The following is a 22,513-nucleotide window of genomic DNA, read 5'->3' on the forward strand; positions in this document are numbered from 1 at the left end:
AATTTAACCTATAAATTAATATTTTGTAAAAAAAAAAAAAACATAAGTTGGTAAATATTTTTAACAATTACCCCCATCAATCATTTACCAATCTCATTAACTTCCACCAACCTTTATTTATGTCTACCAATCTTTAATTTATGTGGGAAGATTATATTAATTAGTAGTTACATTACTATTCATGTTAAATTTTCGATTTTATTGAAGTAAATTTGATTAATTGATGTTGCAATTTTTTTAGAAAAGTCTTCTAGTAGTGTACTAATTTTGTTATAAACTATGATTTGCTCATTTAGTAAGATTGTATAAGAATTGAGAATGTTTTGATAGTTTTCACAATTTGTGGGGGTTTTATGTCTATAAGAGAAAATACAACTTAAAATATTCAGATTGTATGTCCAAACATGGTTTGAAACCATGATTTGAAACCAGGTTTCAAACCATGGTTTCAAACTATATCCAAACGGGGCCTTAGAATAGGGTTACCTAATTAGAATAGGACAAGGAGAAACTTACTTGTATATAAGGAGATCCTTGTGATGAGCGAAAGGTAGAAAGAATTTTTCCATTATCCTTGTGTCTCTAAATTTTCGTCCCTATCTCGATTTTAACAAGAAGCTTAACATAAAACAATCCCTTTAGATGTCTTCTGCCCTCGTAATTTATTTTAATATAGATGATAATCAGCTCGATGTTGGCTTAAAATTCTTGATAAGCATGTATGTCACTAAAGTTTTTAAGATGTCGTTTTTTCCCATGAAAATTAACATGGATGTCACTATGAAGTTTTCACAATTAATTGATGAAGCTCCAATTCTACTCCCTGCTAGAGCAAAATTAATATATTTACACAATTAAGTCATTGAAAAAGTAAAATATTTGACTCTTTATAATAATTATTGGTAATCTAGAAAATGACAAGTAACTTAATATAATTAAATTGCTTGGATAGTGTAAAAAATTTCATATGGCAAAAGTGCATGACTTAAATACGTTTTAATTTAATCTTCACCCACCTTAATTGTCTTCCTCTGATAGATAATGTGCTCGGCAATTGCTCTTTTTCTCGAAACAAAACTATGGTAAAATGATATCAACTAATAATTGCTCTTTTATCGAACCAAAAATATGGTAAAACGGTGTCTTGACTAACTTTTGCATCCAAGCTTCTAGATTTTGTCATTCACCAAAAGGGTATCTTATTTCTTGATTCTACATTTCTGGGTTTCACTTTTAATTTTAGATAGATTTATACATAAATCACAAGAATTCACATAAAATAATCAAAATCTATTTATAAATTCAGAAATATGCCGCAAATACTTTAGTGACTGATTGCTTGTGAAATGATTGGCTCCAGAGCTTTTTCAAATAAGCTTTTCCTTTTCTTTTTTTTTCCCCATTCAATAAGACGAATATGAAGTGTTAAAAATTGGAAATTTTCCTGAAATATTCACTGCCAAAAGGGCAGTCCTTGAGTCCCAAAACGTTAAAATACCACAAAATTTGCAAAATTCAAGGGTCTCCTAATCAATAAAATCATGTTTAGCTTTTCAGAAATTAAATAAACAACAAAAAAAATTCTCTATAAAGAAACTGGAGTCTCAACAAGTTAATTGGAAAAAGAAAATGGTAAACATCTAGAAGCCATTTTGCATGTGCACACTTTTGTGTTTGATCATGACTATTTATATATCTTTATCTTGATGATTTATAACTAAACCATGGAATATTTAGAAAAAAAAAATATAGGGCATAGGCAAAAAGAAATTCCTCCGTAGAAAATAATTTGCTTATTTAATTCAATAACTGCTAACTTCACTTATCCTATACTTCCTTTGTTCGAGTCATATTTAAAATTGCTGCTTGATAACTTAAACTCATCATATATATACTTCACTTGTCTAATTTTATTATGAATAGGATTTTTTCATATTTTTAATCTATCCAAAATTCCAAATGATACATACTTATTTAGATATCATGTTGAAAATTACCATCAACCCTTTAGGCTTTAGCTTTTAAGACTTCACTTGAAATTTATATTTACCTTCTCATCTTCGCATTGCATATTACAATTACAAGAAAGAGGATTACAATTCCTTAATTTCATTTTGCAAACATACTTATCGAGAAAGAGACGTGGATTATATACTGTAATTCTTTCTTATATTATCAGCATAATTTAATATTTACATTAATGACTTATTAATTTTTAATTTCTAATAGGTTGGTACTTGTTATAGAAAGTTATTTGTAATTTAGGGGACAAAAAAGCCTCTGCACCTGCAAGAGTGATTGAGTTGGTTCAATAAATGATTTCTCACGTAGAAAACATAAAGTAGATTCGCTTCGTTAACAATCTTCTCAATCTAAAATTATTTCAATGAATGATTTCTCACGTAGAAAATATGAAGTAGACTCGCTTCGTTATCAATCTTCTCAATCTGAAATTCTCACACGAGACTTTGCCTAATGCAAGTTTTCTAATTTTAAAAGAATAAATCCGCGTGATCATTAGGGGCTTTGAAATAATGCCCACACGGTTTCGTCGGCCCCAAGAAATTCTAGTTAGCTCACCTAAGCAATGGCGTCACTAAATAATGTGTTTCATTATCTTCGTCCCCAAGATAAGAACACAAATTTTATACTCGGTCTATTTCAATTTATATAATACACATTTTTTTAGTCAGTCACAAAAAAATAACACATTTTTTATTAAATAATAATTTAATTTAATATTTTATCTTTTATACTTAACGAGATGATCTATAATCATATATTTAACTTATTTTAAATCATAAGATTCAAAAATAATTTTTTTTATTTCTTAAAGGAAGTGTCTAGTCAAACTACATCATATAAATTGAGATGAAGGAAGTAGTAACAAAATTATTATAGTACTCCCTCCGTTTCAATTTATACAACATATTTGATTGGGCACGACATTTAAGAAAGCGGAAAGACTTTTAAAACTTGTGGTTCAAAAATAAGGCTCCTCAAAATTTGTGTAGGTGTCAGAATCATTCATAAAGTGAATTTATTTTCAAATTAGGAAAGAGGTCATTCATTTTGACACGGACTAAAAAGAAAATATGTTCAAACAAATTGAAACAGATGGAGTAACATTTTATGAATTTCAAAGAAACAAAAAGTTTAAAATTAAATTATTATATATATATAAAATATCATTAATAGAGTTTTTTTTTTTTTTGCTAAGTAAAAGGAGACAGGAGTATAACAAAGAAACGAATCCAACATCCAGCCATTCACGACATTCCAACGACGCCGCTCGATCAAACAAGAACCAAAATAATTTACAATAATTTTTACCACAATAATTATAAATTTTTAATCTCTACCCAATTATTCTTCTTTCTGCTAAAACAAATGTTGATTATATTTTTTCGAATTATTTGTTCATCATAAAATATTGTTAAAAATTAAGTCTAGTGAAGCTTGAGTAAATTAGGGGTTTGAGCATTTATTGCGTGATCATTAATGTTTCACTAAACCCTAGAAAAATTGCACAAATTTCAATTTACCTGTAAATTCCTCACAGATCCCAATAAACATAACCAAATCCTCAAGGTACAAACGAACCAACCAGCTATTTCATCATTATTAGAAGAAGAAGAAGACAAAGCAGCCTAAACAATTTTCTTCTACTACTTTTTTTCTGGGCATCAAATTGTTTTAAACGAGTTTTTTCCTCTCTCAGGTAAAACATCAAACACTTTATAAGCAAGATTTTGTTTTGTTTATGTGATTATTTTTTATAATTCTTGTTGGGTCTATGTTGCTTTTGCGTGGAATTTGTGACACCCATGACTTTTTTATAACGACTTTGATGTAATGGGTTTTGAATTTATCTGTTGGGTTTTTTGACTTTTCTTTGTTTTTTACTGTCTAATTTTGACTGTTGTTTAGTGTGAACGCAGGAAAAAATTGACCTTGATTGTGCTTTTGGGGTACAAACATAATATTTGGAAAAAGGGCTTATTTTTGGAAGATAATGCTATTTTTCCATTTTTTGAGCTTTGGAAAATTTTGGGTTTCTGGAAATGATTGCAAAGCTGTTGGCTTTGTTTGGTTACAGGGTGTCAAAAGGTGTAGAATTTCTTGAAATTGTGAAGTTGACTTGTCAAGATTGCGGTTGACATAAGGAGTTTCGGGTATTATTAGTTTGGGGCTAATAGTTTCTGGAATGTGTGAGAAGTTTTTTTATTTTTTTTTCTACTTTTATTAATTGTTCTTCGAAGTTTCTTTTAGTTGACTATAGGGAGGAAGATCTTCTGGAATGTTGAATATCTTGGCAAACTTGAATCTTGTCAGATATATAAGATAAGAATCTCCTTTCACAATTGAGCAGGTAGTCTGGAGTGTGGGGGTTCTGGAAACAAGCATGTGCTTGTAAATTGATGGAGATCTGAAATTGCGAGATGTTTGTGTAATCAGGTTTCTTTTTCACCTTTCTTTGAGTGGGTCTATCCGAAACAGCCTCTCACGTTTGTGTAAGGCCTGCGTACACTCTACCCTCCCCAGACCCCACTTGTCTGGGTGGTTGTTGTTGTTGTTGTTGTTTGTGTAATCAGGTGAGAGTTGCTACAATTTGATTTTATTGCAAGGAGATCGAGCTCCTAACGAGCCTTACTAGTTGTTTGTGTGTTCTGGAGTGTGATAATAAGAAGTTTTGTTCTCAGTAGATGCTCTTTTTCATCATTTTAGTTTAGGGGTTGTGATTTTCGTTTAAACCTATCATGGATGAAGCTACGTGCAGCACGAATGCACTGCCTCCTTTTCTTACAAAGACATATGAAATGGTGGAAGACCCCTCCTGTGATGCCATTGTCTCCTGGAGTTCGAGTAATAAAAGCTTCATTGTGTGGAATCCTCCGGATTTTGCAAGGGATTTGTTGCCTAGATACTTTAAGCACAATAACTTTTCGAGCTTTATCAGACAGCTAAATACTTATGTAAGTGAGTTAGTTCCCCTCGCACTTTTGAAGTGATATTTTGTTTCTGTCATTTTCATCTTATGTTAGTATTCACATGCCTTTGGTTTCTTTTGTGCACCAGGGATTCAGGAAAATTGACCCCGAAAAATGGGAATTTGCAAATGAAGATAATTTTGTTAGAGGTCAGCCGCACCTTTTGAAGAATATCCATAGACGTAAACCTGTTCACAGTCATTCTGCACAGAATCTTCATGGCCTGTCGTCACCATTAACTGAATCAGAAAGACAAGGGTACAAAGAAGATATTCAAAAGCTGAAGCATGAGAATGAATCACTTCACTTTGACCTACAAAGACATAAGCAGGATCACCAAGGACTTGAATTGCAAATGCAGGTTTTGACTGAACATATTCAACACGTGGAACATCGTCACAAGACCATGCTCTCTGCTTTAGCTCGAACCTTAGATAAACCAGTACCGGATTTGAGTCACATGCCACAAGTTCAAGTGAATGACAGAAAAAGAAGGTTGCCAGGAAACAGCTGCTTCTATAATGACAGTGACCTGGAAGATACGCGAGGGATTTCATCTAGGGCTTTGGCTTTAGAGAATATGAACCCGTCCTCTCTTCTGACAATGAACGCAGAACTATTAGATCAGTTGGAATCTTCTTTGACATTTTGGGAGGATGTGCTACAAGATGTTGATCAAGCTGGGACACAACAGAATTGTTCACTGGAGTTGGATGAATCTACAAGTTGTGCAGATAGTCCTGCTATATCTTACACACAACTAAATCTTGATATTGGGCCTAAGGCTTCTGGAATTGACATGAATTCGGAGCCTAATGCAAACATTACTCTTGAGGTTGCGGGATCAGAAGATCAAGAAGCAGTAGCAGGGACAGCTACTCATGTCCCAACAGGGGTTAATGATGTATTTTGGGAGCAGTTCTTAACTGAGAATCCTGGTTCAGTTGATGCATCTGAAGTACAATCGGAAAGGAAAGACATTGGTAGCAAAAAGAATGAAAACAAACCAGTGGACAGTGGAAAATATTGGTGGAACGTGAAGAGTGTAAATAGCCTGGCAGAACAGTTGGGACATCTTACTCCAGCAGAGAAAACTTAATTTGGTAGGTTATATAATAAATGCTTTATTCGTGGTGTTGCCCTTCTGGCTTGTTGTATATCTAGTGTACTAGTAGTTTTTATCAGGGGGGTAGATATACGTGTTGATGTATAAATTGATTTTGTTCTCAGTGTGCATTGCATGATATGAGGGAAATTTCGAGGTTCTGAAAATTCAATTGCATGAATTCCCTGTTTTTTGTTGTTTTTTCTCTTATTAACCTTGCTCGTTGTACTTCCGTTTGTATACAATAATTTCTCTTTGTATTATTTGATTTAAAATCTCCACATGTTTGCAGTCTTCTGCGCTTAATTGATTTTAGTTGGTTATCTTGTAAGATGCAGTCTTTCTTATACCTAAATTTTGCTTTCTTTTAAGCTACTCTGAAATTATTCAATCTACACAACTTATTCTCCAATTGTCCTATGTCATGGAATGCATATGCACTATAAATCACAATATTACTGAAATCCAGGCTTCTGGTTTGCCATTTTCATGATAATAGTATACTCTTTAAGTTGTAATTATGTGTAGAGATGTTCAAGAGTTTTGTTTCTATCCTCAAAGGCACTTGGTTATACAATTATGGTTGAACTTCTAGCAGTTTCTCCTGGAAACAGGAACATATGCTGCTGTTTGGAAAAGACAACAAATGCTCTTTTAGATACATAAACTAGGTTAGATTACAATTTGGTTTTGAACAGTGGAGCACAATTGTGTAGAAAACAGTCAAATACATACTCCTCTTTCTTCCCTTTAATTTACCCCCTGCACTTTTCTATGCGTACGTATTGTTGTAAGAGGGTCACTTCAGATTATAGAAATTCTGTTGTGTCTGAAGCACAACAAGAGCAAAGCGAAATTGAAGAAGCAATATGGTGAAGGAAAGACAAAGTACAATTTGTCTTGCTCATCATCTTATTAGAATTTTCCTACTACCCCTAGCAGTGAACACAAAACTTTAGAAGACAAATAGAACATATTTGCTTTTGATGTAGTACCAGAGAGGAAAAGAGGGAAAGGGAAGGGGAAGAAATGAGAAAAGGGTGAAGAGAGAGTGAAGAGGATATTAAGACAGAAAAACAGTATGTGTAGCAGCAGATGTTTCCTGTGTGAAGAGACAGTGGAAGGTTCAGAGCATTTAAATATGCATTGTTCTATATCCTGGAAACCTGGGGCTTGTTTACCAATAATTTTTTATATATAATTGGGTGATGCCAAGCAATCTGTAAGACATAATTAAAAATTGGAGATATCAGAAGATAAAGAAGCGTCTTAAGGCAACATGGAACGCCATACATCAGTGCCGGTTTGGGAGTATATGGAAGGAAATGAACTCCAGTTGTTTTGAAGGAGAAGCAGTTGCATTTCATTGTATAAGACACAATTGGTTACAGTTTTTGGCTTTCTGTTGTAAGACGTGAATCCTTTTGACACCTTCTGAATTGTATTGACTCTTTCAGTTGGTAGGGAGTACAACCAATCAATACGTCAAATATTATTCAAGTCTGTTAAACAAAAATACACGAAGGTCCTATTTATGTGATACAAAGTACTGAACAAATTAGAACACTTTGAAAGTAATAGAACTCTACCTGTACTGGAAAATAAAAGACTAGATAAAATTTCATCTCTAAAATGAGATTTTGTTTATTTTATTTCTAACCGATTGAGATATAAATAATACACATCAATATCTTCATTTTCCTCATCAGTTCTCTCTCCAAACTTAAACACAGAAATTTTCTATTGTAGCTCCTTCGTGCAAAAGGCAAGCAGAAAGAAATATGAATATCTAGAAGAAGGAAATTTTTAAAAATTATAAATTCAGTCTAAGGGGTGGATATCAGATACATAGCACCAGTAAGATGGTTTGTGGTAAAATTGTGAAGTCTGGTTAGCGTTTTCTTTCCTGTATGTGTTAGTGTTCTTTATTTGTGGTTTTGCTTTGAACTTTGATTAAAACAGACTTCAGATATCCACTGTACTGGCGAGTGGACATGACTCTTTATTTAGCAAATGCACTATTATCTCTTATTAGCCTTTATTTTCTGTTGGAAGCTGTTCCTTTTACCTTTTGTTTAGTAGTTCAACGGCTGAGGTTGACCATAAACTACTAAAAGCAGCTCAAGTAAATGTCATCACTGGGGAGAGCTTTGAAAGTTGTTACTCCCATTTAAAGACAGAATATCAGATACAAAACCTGAATTAGCATTATGTTGTTTGAATGTCAATATTCATCATGGGAGAAAGATGAGGTTTGCATAATTCATAAGGAATTCAAATCTTTTCAGTTTCTTGTTTCATTTCAGATTCTGGAAGAAAGTTTAAGAGAGCCTACCTATTTGGCTTGGTGTTCAGCTATTTTCTTGTTTTGGAATAAGAAGAGGTAACAGGCAAAATAACATAGAATTGTTTTTTTTTTTTTTTTTGATGAAGAGGTTGTATTGAAAAGGCATGAAGAAGATGCAAGAGAGTTACAAAGAAAATAGATGATAACTCCAGAATTGCAAAAAAACAAATGAGATCTGGGAGTTAAAACCTATAGCAAAAACTCAAAGCTGTTAAGCAATTGAGAGGGAGCTAATGAAATCTACAAGGGAAATCACATCATTTACAGGGGAATATTTGCTCCAACTAAACAGAATAACATAGAATTGTTTCCTCTCGGACTCAGGTATTCTTGGCTGGGATGAAGTCATTTCATCCATAATTTGCTTACAAATTTTTCATGAAACCAAGTGAAAGCAAGAATGTGGTTTCTTCTTTTTCATTTTCGTGTGGTTTATCCGTTTCCTTTTACACTCTTAGAGTCTTTTATCCGCTGATTGTTACATCTTAAAAGCACCCCATTTCTCTATCAGGGAAGTTGTCAAAGGGGCAAAACTAGTTGCATCCAACATCTACCAACTTAAAAGCTTCTTTCTTGTCCGCAGAAGTTTCAATAGTGACTAACTGTCGTTATTAGAGTCGTAGACTAGAAGGTTAGGAGTGAATAACAGAAATCTTGAAGTCAGATCTCTACGCTTATATCTAGTCTGGATAGATAGATCTCTAATGTAATTATTAGGTCTCTACACCCTGTCATGCTTTAGCTTGTAAAATTTGCAATGTGTACCAGTTCCATTTCTTCAACCTGAGAATCCTCTGTTTCAGATTAATATACCTGGTGTTCCACTTTGCATTTATTCATGAAATGCCTTAGTAATAGGTTAGGCAAATTTCCTCCCTGAATGCAACATTACAACTCTGACTTGTAGATCATTGCTGGGTCTTTGCTCTACACCTCTTTTCAAGAACCAAAGAGGGTGATTTTGCTGCAAATCTATTCAATAGCTCAAATTATCTCCTGGGAGGAAGAAACTGATAAACTTCTTCACTGCATTACTTTTTGAACTAGTAGAAGCCTCTGTAAATATGCATTGCATCTGGCGGAAATATTCTGTCAGAGTGAGCCTTATCGACCACCGTGGCCAGCTACAGCTTCTCACTTGTATGTGTTTGTTACGATGTCTGCACATTTGACAAGTTAGAAACTTTTTAGACCTAAACTAGCCTATAAAATAACGAGTTCCAATCCTGGTCGGTGTGATCGAAGATATTTGTAGAATGGGCTTGTGTATGTGATTCGTAGGTGTAGTGGAACACTGGAGGATAAAACAGCTGTCAAGATTGCAAATCGCGATGCTAAGAAGTGCTTTGTGGCTAACGTGCTGCATAAAACTTTATGGGGAAAGGGTGCTAGTGGCTTATCTAAAGTTGTGGAAAGGTATATAGAGGCTTGGATTCAGCTTTTCCTGATGAAGCTAATATGAGCTATGACTCAGAGGCAAAGGCTTCAATACGAGCTTCATTTACCTCGGATTGTTGTTATGGTTGATGTAAATTGCTTAACCGTGATTTCTAGGTCTAAGACAGATATGTATGATTGCCTCTTAGTCCTCTTAATCTCGGTTTAGCTTGAGGAGATACCAAATCTGTTGGATCTGCATAGAGACTTTGCTCCAATAACAGTGTGATGAGTTAAATGTAGAGTTGAGAATGTAATAGTGTTTTTAGATGGTACAATTTTTTTTTGACAAGTAGATGGTAGTTTCTTTTCTTCTAAATCTGAAAATGTTTTATGATTTCTACTTGCTAAATTTTAATCATGGAAATGTGGGAGACTACCATGCTCTGGACGATCTTTAAAGCTGGACTTCCTTTCCTGAAATGTGGCCAAGCCCCAAGGCAAAAGGATACCTCTATGTTATGTTGGTGTGTAGCAGGCTATAATGCCAAACCCCTTTTTCTTTTCATTTTAAGAAATGTTAAATCTGTTGCTGCTGCTCCTTTTCTTTGACCCTGGCATCCTAAAGTGGTGGTTCTTTGTCTGAAGGCATCGACGAGTAATAGAGTAAAAGGGATTTGCAGAGGTTTCTTTTTGCTATGTAGCTGAAAGTCATCTTTGTTTTTTTCCAACTAGATTGCATAGTTAACACTTCTGTCAAGAGGCCTCTTAATTGTCCCCGAAATTGCAGTGTTCTGTAATATTCATTAGAAATTCTACCTTTGATGCTATGGTATTGTAATCTGAAACTTATTAGTGAGATGTTGATTTCTCACAATCTTTTTTTAAAAGAAAAAAAAAAAACAATGGTGATTGATTATCTTTATGTATGTCATTTTTTTGTCAGGTTCGTCCTCATTTACTTGAAATTTTAGTGCCTGATCTAGATGTGTGATGTATCGCTAGCTCTTGCTTCCTTAGCTATGTAGATTGTTCATTTTTGTCTGGAACCCATTGCAAAATCCACCTTGATCAATGAGAAGGTCTCTCAATAGGTTTATGCATTAGTTAGCTGCACCAAGTTTCTTATGCTCTAAAATTGAAAGTACCTGGGATTCCTGTGGTGCTAAAGGCAGCCTCGTATATTTATCAGTTAACTTGTTACTTTTTTCATAGTGGAACACTTTTGTGCACCAAATAGCATAGGTTATAAGACCAAGTAGCGGGGGCTGCTATTTTCAAATGTGGGGCTCCTTCTAGAGACTGGTCTTTGTTTAAGATCACTGTCTTTTCTTCCTGTTAGAAGCTACATCTCTGAAGTTGTGCAATTCAATCTTGGTCAAAATTTTATCAGGCCAGAAAGCAAATTTAGAAAATTCAGAGATTGTTGGGATTTTGGAAAAGCAGGATTCAATCACGAATCCTTGTAATTTCATCGTCGTCACCCCAACCAAACACCCATCACCAAAAAAAATATTAAAAAAATAAAAAGTTGAACAATTCGCGAATTCTTCTAATTTCACCAATATAGTCGGTCTCTCAAGCCAAATTTGTCTGGCCCAGTGATCATTTCCAAGCACCCCTGATCCAATTTTTTGTGAGTTTTCTATTTGAGCTATTAGATGCTATCTAAATTATTAGTACCAACTATTTGTCGAAGTTTACTAGACCAAGAGCCTGTTTGGATGGGCTTATTTTAAGCATAAGCTATAAGTTAGGAATTGTAGCTTTTGGCTTAGTTTAGTTATTTTAACTTAAAAATTAATACTTAAAAACACATTTTTACTTTATCCAAACACTATAAAATGGCTTAAAAGCTATTTTGGCTTACAAAGCACTTAAAATAAGCCAATTCAAATGGCCTCCAATTGTATGAATACAATCGCAAAAGCACAAAAATATTACTGTATTAGGATTATGGAGAATAAAACTAGCGTCAGATATATAAAAGTCTAAAAATCAGAAAATATGACAGGCAAAATGTGTACGCTCCATCAAACACATACTGCTCCTAACAATTAGTACCAAAATACAATGTCAATGGCATCAACTTCCCCACCACCTTCAATCCTCTCCTTTATAGAAATAGCCACTTCCATCTCCCAACTCCACCAAGCTCACGCTTTCATGCTCAAAACTGGCCATTTCCGTAACTCTTTTACTGCTAGCCGCCTTTTAACTAAAGCCACTAATCTTCCCATTTCTTCACCTGATAACCTTTCATATGCACTCTCAGTTTTCACTCACATTGAAGAACCCAATTCATATATTTACAACACTATCATTCGTGCTTACTCCAATAGCCCCTTTCCACAACTAGCACTTATTATATTTCTAAAAATGCTAAACTCTGTAAATAAAGTTTTCCCAGATAAGTACACTTTTACATTCATTGTAAAAGCTTGTGCTACTATGGGAAATGTTAAACAAGGTGAACAAGTTCATGGGTTGGTGAAAAAAGTTGGACTTGAGGAAGATGTGTATGTGTATAATACATTGATTCATATGTATGCGAAATGTGGGTGTTTTGGTGTTTCGCGTGGTATGATTGATTGTTTGGTTGAAGATGATGTTATCGCGTGGAACGCGTTGCTGAGTGTGTATGTAGAAAAGGGGTTGTTTGAGTTGGCACGAGAGTTGTTTGATGAAATGCCTGTGAGAAATGTGGAGTCTTGGAACTTTATGGTTTCTGGGTATGTGAATGTTGGGTTGGTGGATGAAGCAAGGAAGGTGTTTGATGAGATGTTGGTGAAAGATGTTGTTTCTTGGAATGTTATGATTACTGGGTATACTAAGGCTGATAAATTTGAGGAAGTTTTGTCTCTTTTTGAGGATATGTTGAGAGCTAAGGTGAAGCCTGATGATTGTACGCTTGTGAATGTGTTGTCGGCTTGTGCTGGTGTTGGATCTCTAAGTCAGGGAAAGTGGGTTCATGCGTTTATCGAGAGGAATGGGATTGAGGTTCATGATTTTCTCGCTACCGCTCTTGTGGATATGTATTGCAAATGTGGATGTATTGAGAAAGGTTTGGAGGTGTTTAATGGTACTTTGATAAAAGATATTAGTACTTGGAATGCAATGATTGCAGGGTTAAGCAACCATGGGTATTTGGATGATGCATTAAAGACTTTCGATGAGCTTCTTGCTGATGGTATCAAGCCCAATGAGGTCACTTTTGTAAGCGTTTTGTCTACTTGCAGTCAAGGGGGCTTATTAAATGAGGGTCGCAGGATGTTTGATCTCATGATTAATGAGTATAAAATTCAGCCTACACTCGTGCATTATGGTTGTACGGTTGATCTGCTTGGGCGGTTTGGATTATTAGAGGAGGCTGAAGAACTCTTAAGCAAATTGCCGGTGAAAGAAGCTCACGCTATCTGGGAGTCCCTCTTGAGTGCTTCCAGAAGCCACAATAATGTTGAATTGGCAGAACGCATCGCTACCAAACTTTTAGAGCTTGATCCTCGAGACAGTGCTGGTTATGTTCAACTAGCAAATGTCCTTGCATCTATGGGGAGATGGGATGATGTTAGGGAAGTGCGGAGAAAGATGAGGAGTGAAGGGGTAACTAAAGAGCCTGGTTGTAGCATGATTGAAGTAGATGGAGTTGTTCACGAGTTCTTGGCTGGTGAAGGGATAATACTGTAACAAGGATAAAAGACTTCTTGTACAAGGCCAACAATGTAAATTAGTAATGGCTCTACATGCGCTGCATCTAGGCTTCAGAGGAAGCTGAATTTTCCATTTGTCACAAGTGCTTGTTATTACTGTGGTACTATTTTGCTGGCCTGCTTCTACTACAGCCTGCAACCGATTCCCTTAAAACTCTTGTATTTTTCAGGCTGCCAGATGGAAATTATGGTATGTAGACTTGAGTTGTAGCAAGACCTTAGGAATCATATATGATGCAAACTGTTGAAATGGGTGGAGTTTGTCTTCTTTATGCAGACCAAAACTGTTGCTCATGTTGATAGAAATAGCTCTCTTGATAAGAGAAGCAAACAGTTTGTTGTAAACTATAACAAGCACCTATCCTAAACTTGTGCTAGAGCCTAGAAGCAGCAATAAAATCTGTGTTGTAATCTCGGAACTAAATTTATTATTCCTTTGCAAGAATTTTCCTGCTTATAATTTACACTGCAATTCTTATCATTCAGGTACTTTTTTTTTTTTTTTGTAAGTTTCTTATCCATTAGTTAATGCATTGGTATCCATCTGCAGATGGAAGTTCTGGCTGCCAGATTGTAGTCGCAATTAAACTCAAGAGAGCTAATACATCTTGTTGAACATGAATTACTTTGTTCATTGCCCTGGAAAATATATAAAACATCATTGCAAATTTCAAAAAGCAAAGCTTGTGATTCTAATTCCTTTTTCCTCATTTTAGTATTAAAGTACATTATAATTTAAAAACAATTAACATACTCCTAACAGAGGGTAGTACGTAGAAGTTTTTTACATTTGGATTAAGAAACTGAAACTAAGCAATTGTTAGTCATCAGAACAACAGCATTTCTGTAATTCTGCTCCAATATTGACCTGGTTCAGCTCAAACCATACCTGCCGAAAGACCTTGATAATGAGATCATGGTATTCATCACAGTTGAGTGTTAGATAACAAGCCAATAACTCTTCAAGCTCCTCTGAGCTTTTTATCCCTCTCTCTGTGATCATCTCAATCATCGAGTCTCTGAAGTCGCTGAAAGGGTCATATGAACTCTTCATAATAGCATAGCTATCGAAAACCGTCCTGTCTCCTCCCGATCTTTCCTTTGTCTTCTGTCTCATCTTCATCTTTGCTTTCTTCATGTCTTCAAGAGCTTTGATTCTGCATTCCATCTTGGCTGTTGTTCTTGGTGAATATGCTCTGACTTTAACACCATGTTTTCGTCTTCTCTTCTGGTTTATGTACACTGATTTTCTCTGCTGATAGCCACTTTCCTCTGTCATATCTTTGATCTTCATGTCTTTCATCTCAAGGCATTCTGATTCAAATTCTTCTTCAGACAATGCATCCACTTCTTCCTCTAGATTCAGAGATTTAAACATCATGCAACTTTCCTCGATTGAGTTCAGACTGGAATCCGTGCAAGACAGACTCCTTGTCTTTCTTGAACTATAGGCTGTTGATTTCTCCTTCCCCCTTCTCATTACCTTCTCATTCTCGGGCTGTATCTCGAATATATCTTTCTCTATCACCTCTGGTGCTATTTCTTCCTGTTGATCAGGTTCTCTAGCATTTTCCGCTATTCTTTCCTCCAAAGCTTTTCTGCTAAGTTTCCTCAACTTGTCGTCTCTGATAGAACTCCTCTTTCTGTTGCTCAATTCTGCTTCATTCTGTGAAATGCACATTTTCTTGGGCTTTTCCCGTAACTTTCTAGAAACCATATCATTAAACTTGTGAGTCTCTTCTTCTCCTAAAATACTCTTGGAATTCCAGGATGAAACTTGATCACATTCATCATAAGAACCACACCAGAGAGGGTTCTGAATCTGTTGATTCTGTTCATGAGCTTCAAATGCGTCTTCAGTAAAAGAAAGCCTCCAATAAGGATCATCATCATCATCCCCACCATAAAATCTTCCTTCTTTCAGACGAACATCCGTCCGCGAGGTGAAAGAAGTTGAATTCACCTTGCCCTTGTGCTTCGTCTTTGCTGCTTCTTGATGCTCACCGTTGCTATCCTTCTTTTGCTTGAATTTTGACAGCCAAGAAACAGGAAAAACATGAGTGATCAACGAAGATGAAGGTTTGTTTTTTCCCCACTTCATCTTTCACTAGGAAAAAACGAAAAAAGTTGAAATCTTGGAATTATGCTAGTAGTGTTTTTGTGAATGATTTTGCTTGGAAGTTTTAGAGAGGGTAAAAGAAGTGAAATAGAAGCAGTTAGGGGGCAGTTAGACTGTTAAATAGGGAAGTGGGATTCATGTTGGAGAAGGTGTCCACTTTTTTAGGTACTGTGTTTGCTTTTTTGGAAATGTATTTACTATTTAGTTCAAAAGAAAGGCCCGCCATTTGAAAATCTTGTGACCACTTACCCACTTCCCCCACTTTCTAGTTTTCTGCAGAAATGCTGTTCTATCTTGAAGGAACCAAATTCACTTGGTCTCCTACCTAAAGTTATTACCCACAAGTACTTTAAAAGTCTTTTATTTTGTAGTACTACCATTTTTTAAATAGAATTTTACTTATATATTTACTACGTCTTCAAAAAATTTATATATTTTGACATGTAACAGTTAACCTGTCAATGATGGAAATTAACTCTTTATTTATAACTACCAAGGCTCATAATCTAATGGGAATAAGTGAAATTTTACCCTCGATAAGTGTAGGTTCGATTTCCTTTACCCCATTCCCTTTCCCTTTATGTGATCCCATTGTGATGGAAGAAAAAAAAAAGAGAGGGTAATGGAATTCACATATATGGGTGAAAATATTGCAAGTTTTTTTCTATCATGATGCTGAAACAATATAGAGTTTATTTATATAAATTATAAATTCGACATGTTTTTTATGTGCTGACTAAAATATGACCCCTAATTTGAGGGAAGGAAGTTTGGTGTAAATGTAATAATAATAATAATAATAATAATAATAATACTGTAATAATAATAATAATAATAATAATAATAATTGGATTATGAGAGACTTTTCTAAGTATTGTTAATGATAGGTGTTTTCGAGTAGTGACACTTACACTCATTCATATTAGTTCATTCAAAGTTTCTTAACTTTATGCAAAAATTATTGAGTGAATCATATTTTTATCAGAATTGAGGAGTCAATGGAGCACATTAACGATAAGATTGAATACCCGGATCAAATCAGAGGAAATTTAGTCCGAACTCCAAACTTGTGGAGAAGATTAGACGTCCAAAACCTTGAACATTAAGCCAGCTCCTTATGAATTTATTACTTATCTTATTTCTAAAGAGAAAAAGTATTTTGTTTTATAGATATCACGAGCATACCAAAATTGTATTTAAATGCAGGTCATATGGGTAAAAGTTACAGTACTAGTTTGATGTGGAGGTGGTAGGGCACATACTAGGGCCCAAAAGTTTGCACTTTAGTTCTACCTTAAACATGATTTAGCTTTGTCTTTCTTTTGTAGATTTAGGTTCCTTCTTTTGCTTTTAGCTTTGTCTTTAGTAACTTCCCCTTAACTATGGCTAATAATGATGCTCATTAGGGATCTTTACACAGTTTGCGTGATTGAGACTTGCATTATTTTAGGTTCAATTAGCAAATTATGGGCCAAAATTGCTTTGTCTTTTGAGAATGGACATTGGCTTCAGCAGGGCAGCCAATATTGTACATTTGTACTAATTGCTTTTCTTCTTGGCCCAATACCCAAGGTTCCTAAAGACTCTCCAAGTTATTAGTAGTGATAATCCTTTATACAAACACATACACTAATTCGTTTATAACCATTGATATCCAAAATTTACAAAATCGATTAATTCAAATTCACGTTGGGTAGGACACATTAAAGGAAAAAAAACTTTCTCTAATCAAGGACGACGGGATCTCATCCATCCCAATATACCCATGGTGATCACATAAAAAAAAATCATCCTTTCCCAGCTACTAGTTTTTTCTTTTGAAGAAAACAAAGTTCTACGCACCAGAAGAATGTGATATGCAAGCATTCTTCTTTTCTTTTCTTTTTTTTTTTTTTTGTGAAAATTTTAATTATAGCTCTCTTCGTTCCAATACGTAGTTACTTTTTGCCTCCCAATAATCAAAAAAAGGATTTTGCTAATATGACAAAAGTTAAAAGTTTAGCAGATTAATTCAAATGTGAACACATTAACTGTCACTTAAGTTGGTCAACTTTAAATTTAATGTTTATGAAGAAGTAATTAAAGACTTAGAATTCCATCTGAATAAGTAATTGAATATTTTTCTTTTTTGGGAAAAAGAAGTTTACTAGGGGTCGTTTGGTTCACGAATTAAGTTACTTCGAAATTATAATTCTGAAATTATAATTCTTAGACTAATTTATTCCATCTTCCAGGTGGGATAAAATAACATTAAATTTGATACATAAATTTATACCTCAGCCAAACAAAGTATAAATTAATCTCAAACTTAATCTTAGATATCCATCTTATCTCATCAACCAAACCACCTCTTAACATACAATGTCAGCTTTCATAGCCCATAACGAATATGGAGTTGTCTAAGACTAACCAATTTTGTGTATTGTCACCAAATGGTTCTCTCCAACCTACCTTCTTGTGGGGTCTGTTTTTGGTATATTGGGGTATATTGGGTTTTAAGCATTTGTAGTGTCAAGAAAATTAAAATGACTTTAATTGTATTTTATTGGAAAGAATATTTGCTACTACAGTCAAACCCCTCTATAACAGCATCGTTGGGTCCGAAATTTTTTTACTGTTATAGAGAGTTGCTGTTATACACCTATAACAACATTTGCCATTAAAATAATATGTGGTGCGTTATAGGCAAAAAAAGATGCATAAAACCTATGCTTTTTATTTTTAATGTTGTAAAAAATAACAAATTATTTAAAATTTAAATCTCAAAGATATGAATACTTCACTAACTAAACATTTAAGAAAGTTAATACAATTTCAATAAATTCATAAATCGAATGTATAAAGTTTTAAGCTCTAAGACAGACATTTTAAATCTATAGAAATATAGTATATTAAAATATCAAATTAATATTTTTCCATGAAGCTCTTTTATTTATTGTAATAAAACAATGATATTCATATGTATATTAAATAAAGTTATAGAAGACAATGATATTCTTAGATTACAAATATGTATTCATATGTAATATTCTGTCATAAATATAGTATATTAAAGTATCAAATTAACTATTTGATCAAAATCTATACACTTGTTATTGGTAACCATATATATTCTATTTTTTTTAAAGACAATTAACTACTATATTACCCGAAAAAGCAGATAGTTGTTATATGGGGGTAATTTTACAAAGAGCGTACTGTCATAAAGTTGGCCGTTGCCGTTATAAGTAAAATGTTGTTATAGAGAAGTAAAACATAACATAAAAGATTGGTTCCAAAAAATCTTAGCTGTTATAGAGAGATGCTGTTATACGCGGATGCCGTTATAGAGAAGTCTGACCGTACTTGACATCTTTTAATCTTCAAAAGCATAACTCTATTACTTCCTCAAACATGATAAAAAGCATGCCTTTATGTTCAAGAATTGATACCAATTTTTCTTAGGCTCAAAGTTCATTAAACAAACACACCCCCCCCCCCCCCCTTCCCCCCACCCCCAAAAAAACCCCACACCCTAAAAAAACTATACTAACCTTTTATTCCATTTTCCATTTGCACTTTGCACAGCTTGTCCTTCTAAAAAAAAAGATTCTTGAAATTGCTTTGCATATAATAACTTCAACTCTTAGAAATAAGCTGAAGTCCTTTTTTTTTTTCTCGTTCTAGTGGACAAGATTCCATTTTACATGTGATATAGGGCACAAAGTTCACTTTTACTTATTGCTTTTAAGTTAGATATATGAATTTGAAAGTTTTATAAAATATGAATACACAGAGGAATACAAGGCAATCAACATCTAGTTTGTTGGATGATGCTGTTAAAAAGTATATTACATCATTCTTGTTGGAGGTTTTGTTTAAAAGAACCATTCTGATAGCGATTTCAAGATCAAGTTTGAACCTAACCAATTACGGGAAAATGGAGCAAGTATCAACCACCAACCAGCTGCAATGCGTTATTTTCTTTCTACACTGGTACAATAAAGAGGAAAATTTGGAAAAAGGACAAAAAATGATCAAACAGTCAACTTTCAAATACTTAATGAAACAATAAAGGGAGTAATATTTGGCCAATCTTTAAAGATCTGAGGTTGTTAGAATCTACAAAAGATTGAGATATTTAAAGAAAATCAATCTGCAGTCCTCCATATTTATTATATATATAGAGCTAGTTTTCACCCCAGACTAAGAACATAGACATGGCTCAGTATCAAACTCCACTTTCTCGGTTCAATTTGCTTTCTCTTTTGTTAATCAATGTGTTTGTATCTGGGGTTTTCTCCTTAAGTCTTGAAGGAAATGAGTACATTTCAGCTGTCGGAGATTCAGGAATGAAACGAGATGCGCTAAGAGTAGCCATAGAGGCATGGAACCAGTGCAATGAGGTTGGAGAAGAAACTCCCAAAATGGGAAGCCCAAGAGCTGCTGATTGCTTTGATGTTAACAAAGCCTCTTCTCAACAACGAAGTGAGTTGAATTTCTTTTCCCCTTCTTTTTATGATTCTGTTTTCTTGGTTTTCTTATGTTTGAAAATTGTTCTGTCTATGGTGTAGATCCATACAAGTTGGAACACAAAGTGACTGAGAAAGACAACAAGTTAGGAGTAGGAAAATCATTTCCTGGACTGGGGAAAGAGGCGCTTAACAATGCAGATCTTTATGCAGCAGAGAAGGAACTATATTTGGGATCAAAATGCCAAGTTGATGACAAGCCAAATCCATGGCAATTCTGGATGATCATGCTTAAGAGTGGTAACATGGATACTTATGCTGCTATATGCCCAAAAAACGGTCACAAAGTAGGTCCATCCAAACCTGTTGGCCGATTCCCATGTTTTGGCAAAGGATGCATGAATCAGCCATTGATTTACCACAATTACACAACTTTACAAGAGAGTACCCTTAAAGGAAGCTTTTATGGAACATGGGATTTGAGCAAAGGTGCAAACACGACTACCTCTTTCTATTCTGTAACATGGCAGAAAGAACTAGGTAAAGGTAGCTGGATTTTTCACCATGTTTTAAGGACCTCAACAAAGTATCCTTGGTTGATGCTGTACTTAAGATCAGATGCAACATCTGGTTTTTCTGGTGGATATCATTATCAAACGAGGGGCATGTCAAAAATTGTGAGTGAATGCACAAACTTTTCGCAATTTTGTACATTTTTATGACTACTTTTTTCTGATATTTATGGTTTGAACTTACTGCAGGTACCAGAATCACCAAATTTTAAGGTAAGATTCACCTTGAATGTGATTAAAGGTGGAGGTCATAATAGCCAATTTTATTTAATGGATATGGGGAGCTGTTGGAAGAACAATGGAAAGCCATGTGATGGGGATGTGACTTCAGATGTCACAAGGTACAGTGAGATGATACTGAATCCAGAAACACCAACCTGGTGCAATCCAGATAGCCCAAAATTGTGCCCTCCATACCACACATTCCCAAATGGAACAAGAGTTCATCGAAACGAGACGTCTCGTTTCCCCTATGGGGCTTACCATATGTATTGTGCACCAGGGAATGGGGAGCATGTTGAGCAGCCTAGTGTTCCATGTGATCCTTACAGTAATCCTCAACCTCAGGAGATTTTGCAGATTTTGCCACATCCTGTTTGGGGTGAATATGGTTATCCTACTAAGAAAGGACAAGGTTGGATTGGTGATCCAAGAACATGGGAGCTTCATGTTGGAAGGATGTCACAATCCCTTTATTTTTACCAGGTTGGGATCTATACTCTCTTCTTGGTTTCATAGTAGTATACAACTTAGGCATTTTGATCAGATTTAAGTTATGTATACTGATAGTGCAAAGATTTTTATAGCAAAAGTTTCTTAATTTGAGGAATGACATGAAAATTAATGACGCAACATGTTTATTGCAGGATCCAGGCACTGCACCAGCAAAGAGGAAGTGGATGTCAATTGACTTAGGAACTGAAATTTATAGAGACCCTAATCAAGTGGCAGAGTGGACTGTCACTGATTTTGACATTCTTGTACCCAAGTAGAATTAGAAGTATTGAATGTAAAAAAAATAAAAAAATAAAAAAAAGGAACACCAGAAATTGAGGGTGTACTCCAATTGAGAAGTGGAAGAAGATTCTCATGAATTCTTTTCTAAATGGAAGAAGTTTCTCATGAATTTCTTTTTTTATTCTTGGATATTCTGTTATTCGATTTATTTATTTTTAAATTTAAGCAATGGTTCTTTTTTTATTATTTCTCTTAAAGTGGAAACGGTTGAACTAACCATGTTACAACAACTGATTGGTGGCGTAATTGGACATATATTAGCAAGACAAACTCCTGTCATTTTATGTCGATTCTCATTATCAATTAATCAACTAAACTTCAATCTGTTAAAAATTGACTATATGAATATTCTGTTCCCTTATGATACGAAAGATAAAAACATTTTTGCTTTAATTTAAGACAACCATCATCCTTCCGTTTGGAACAATCAAATCAATGGTCTTTGTAATCAGGTGCAATCTCCTAGTTCCCGAAAAGAATGATATATTAGCATTTAGAGAGTGTAATAATTAATATACTAACAATCTTTTCCATTAAAAAAAAAAAAGCCAACTTTAGAAAATAAATTTTTAATGTTTTCTTCTATTGCATAGAGGGGAGGAAAAAGTGAAGGAAAGGGAAGAGGTCGGTGAGAACAAAATTACACTTATTGTGGAATAAATTTACCCTCATAATGTTTATGCCAAGTTGATAGATGCATGGCACGTGTTTGCTCATAATTTTCGTTATATTTAATGATTAATTAATATATATATATATATATATATATATATATATATATATATATATATATATATATATATATATATATATATATATATATA

The 22,513-nt window shown here is 34.3% G+C and overlaps 4 protein-coding genes across 7 annotated transcripts; 3 read left to right on the forward strand and 1 right to left on the reverse strand.

The window, feature by feature from the left end:
- The first annotated feature begins 3,258 nt into the window (after nt 1–3,258).
- Nucleotides 3,259–11,350, forward strand: LOC132043643 (heat stress transcription factor A-4c-like). Of its 4 annotated transcripts, none has more exons than XM_059434131.1 (3): nt 3,259–4,976; nt 5,080–6,098; nt 8,530–11,350. In XM_059434131.1, the coding sequence occupies exons 1-2, from the start codon at nt 4,761–4,763 to the stop codon at nt 6,088–6,090; spliced, it is 1,227 nt and encodes a 408-aa protein (XP_059290114.1). In that variant the 5' UTR covers nt 3,259–4,760; the 3' UTR covers nt 6,091–6,098; nt 8,530–11,350. The 4 variants fall into 4 exon arrangements, with proteins under 4 accessions (XP_059290114.1, XP_059290100.1, XP_059290106.1 ...); XM_059434117.1 differs by lacking the exon at nt 8,530–11,350 and having other exon boundaries at nt 3,260–3,721; nt 3,931–4,976; nt 5,080–6,263; XM_059434123.1 differs by lacking the exon at nt 8,530–11,350 and having other exon boundaries at nt 3,260–3,721; nt 3,942–4,976; nt 5,080–6,263.
- Nucleotides 11,351–11,710: 360 nt separating this feature from the next.
- Nucleotides 11,711–13,994, forward strand: LOC132043622 (pentatricopeptide repeat-containing protein At4g18840). The gene has a single exon (XM_059434102.1). It carries the CDS (start codon nt 11,894–11,896, stop codon nt 13,505–13,507), a length of 1,614 nt encoding a protein of 537 aa, XP_059290085.1. The 5' UTR covers nt 11,711–11,893; the 3' UTR covers nt 13,508–13,994.
- A 197-nt stretch (nt 13,995–14,191) lies between these two features.
- LOC132043637 (transcription repressor OFP5) lies at nt 14,192–15,792 on the reverse strand. The gene has a single exon (XM_059434113.1). The coding sequence runs from the start codon at nt 15,629–15,631 to the stop codon at nt 14,351–14,353; it is 1,281 nt and encodes a 426-aa protein (XP_059290096.1). The 5' UTR covers nt 15,632–15,792; the 3' UTR covers nt 14,192–14,350.
- A 3,647-nt stretch (nt 15,793–19,439) lies between these two features.
- Nucleotides 19,440–21,810, forward strand: LOC132043630 (uncharacterized). The gene is made up of 4 exons (XM_059434108.1): nt 19,440–20,116; nt 20,203–20,777; nt 20,862–21,377; nt 21,539–21,810. The coding sequence occupies exons 1-4, from the start codon at nt 19,849–19,851 to the stop codon at nt 21,662–21,664; spliced, it is 1,485 nt and encodes a 494-aa protein (XP_059290091.1). The 5' UTR covers nt 19,440–19,848; the 3' UTR covers nt 21,665–21,810.
- Nucleotides 21,811–22,513: the final 703 nt, after the last annotated feature.

Source organism: Lycium ferocissimum, chromosome 2 (assembly GCF_029784015.1).
Source record: "Lycium ferocissimum isolate CSIRO_LF1 chromosome 2, AGI_CSIRO_Lferr_CH_V1, whole genome shotgun sequence".
NCBI classification, from domain to species: Eukaryota; Viridiplantae; Streptophyta; class Magnoliopsida; order Solanales; family Solanaceae; genus Lycium; species Lycium ferocissimum.